Source organism: Cynoglossus semilaevis, chromosome 12 (assembly GCF_000523025.1).
Source record: "Cynoglossus semilaevis isolate Cse_v1.0 chromosome 12, Cse_v1.0, whole genome shotgun sequence".
Classification (NCBI taxonomy): Eukaryota; Metazoa; Chordata; class Actinopteri; order Pleuronectiformes; family Cynoglossidae; genus Cynoglossus; species Cynoglossus semilaevis.
Genome location: NC_024318.1, coordinates 4,350,454 through 4,352,217, shown reverse-complemented (window position 1 = coordinate 4,352,217; position 1,764 = coordinate 4,350,454). Strand labels below are relative to the sequence as shown.

The 1,764-nt window shown below is 37.1% G+C and overlaps 1 protein-coding gene across 1 annotated transcript; it reads right to left on the bottom strand.

Annotated features, from left to right (window-relative positions):
- Positions 1–578: 578 nt before the first annotated feature.
- On the bottom strand, positions 579–1,554 carry sf3b5 (splicing factor 3b, subunit 5). Its single transcript, XM_008321585.3, has 2 exons — positions 1,395–1,554; positions 579–1,112 (listed from the first exon to the last, which is right to left on the bottom strand). Exon 2 carries the CDS (start codon positions 1,083–1,085, stop codon positions 825–827), a length of 261 nt encoding a protein of 86 aa, XP_008319807.1. The 5' UTR covers positions 1,086–1,112; positions 1,395–1,554; the 3' UTR covers positions 579–824.
- Between the last annotated feature and the right edge of the window lie 210 nt (positions 1,555–1,764).

Here is a 1,764-nt window from a genome sequence, read left to right as displayed (position 1 = left end):
GGGGATATGTGCGTTTTAGGAAACTTTAAAAATGACGTAAATGATTATGCCGCTGTTTTTTTTCCTTTATTAAAAAAAACTGTAATGTATTTAACATTTACCTCCCCAACACACTACAAAACTATAACTAAATTTAATTTAAAATCCTGTTTATAGTTTAATAGTTTAGGCCCTGAGATGTTTTGTACAATATGTTTAAAATAACATTAATATATAAATAATAGTAGTGATGTTTTTAATTTTTTCAATCTTTGTCATATTTAACTTTTTTAAGCTCCTGTTTTTTCTTGGAACTATGAGTTGAGGAAATAAATCCTTAGAGAATCTGTTCAGTTCAGGAACCATTAAAAATGACGTAAATGATTCTGCAGCTGTTGTTTTTGTTTTTCCTTTATTAAAAAAACTGTAATGTATTTAACATTTAGTTTTTCCTTCATTAAAAAAACTGTAATGTGCTTAACATTTAACAAAAAAATATAAGTTACTGTTGAAACCACCAACTGTTTAACTGGTTAATTAACTACACCAAACATACTGACAGATTAACTGGTTAATTAACTACACCAAACAGAGCGGAATTAAGAAAAAATGATTTAATCATAACCAAAAACATTACAGAGCAAGAAAAACAGGAGCAACTACAGCAACGGTCACACAGACGTTAATGACGTCACGTCAAACACATCATGGTTGCCAGTGTTTGTAGCTGCACCACTGCACAGACAGGAACAGGGTTTGTTTGTTTGTTGGGTCAGAGGTCCAAACAGACCATAATGGCATTAAAGACTCATCCATACATAAAAACACATCGGTCAGAGAAAAGTCTAAGAATCATCTGGTTTGTCTGCTGGTGGTCCACACGGCTGCAGCATCTTCTCCATCAGGTTGAACCGAACTCGGGCTTTGCTCTCGTTCTCGGCGACAGAGAAGTAGTTGAGCAGGTCGAAGTGTCCCATGTACGAGCAGTACGAGTCCCGGTGCTGGTTCACTAACCATTCCCACTTGCTGGTGTCTGCGTGTCCAGTGCCGATGTACTTGGACTGTAGATGTTCCAGCTGGCTGTGGATGTTGTATCGGTCCGTCATGGTGTTGGCTGGAGATTATCCCGAGAGCTGGGAGGGAGAAACACGAAGAAGAAGAAACATTATAAAGTGAGTAACAAAAGTAAAACATGTAGCATCAACTCACAGTAAAGTTATCGACAAATTGTTCTCAAATTCACAAACGGGCGCCAATAACATGGTTTGTTGTCTTCACATGAGAGTCGAGCAAAACGCTTTTAGCAACTCTTAGCATGCTAACGCTAACGTGTGACAAACGAGCGGTCCCTGATTCAATAAAACCTCTATTTTCATTGAAAGTAAAGATAATAAATTCATTCATATGAAACTTACACTTCACGTCTTCAGATCTAGAGAACAGTACAGTAACAGAGTCGAATATAATACAAATGCACAGTCGCGGAAACCGACACACGGACAGCTACGGTACAAGGCTACTTCCGGTAAAGGTTCCGTCCTGTAAAACAACCCGATAGGAAAGAGATGGTGTCCGACTGTTCCGCCCCCTTTTTTAGAGGTTAATAAAACGAACCAAATACTGCTGTCGAAGTCTTTAATCCTCACTTTATGACTTTTTCATGGGGTTTTTTTTTTTTAAAAACTCTTTTAAAACTTTCAAGGACAATTATGTCAAATAATAGAACTGCAACAACAAAAGTTTGTTTTTTTGTGTGTGCTCCAGCTAGTTGTAAACTTGTTTTTG

Coding starts and splice junctions, on each gene's coding strand:
- sf3b5 (XM_008321585.3), bottom strand. CDS start 1,085: ATGACGGACCGATACAACATCCACAGCCAGCTGGAACATCTACAGTCC.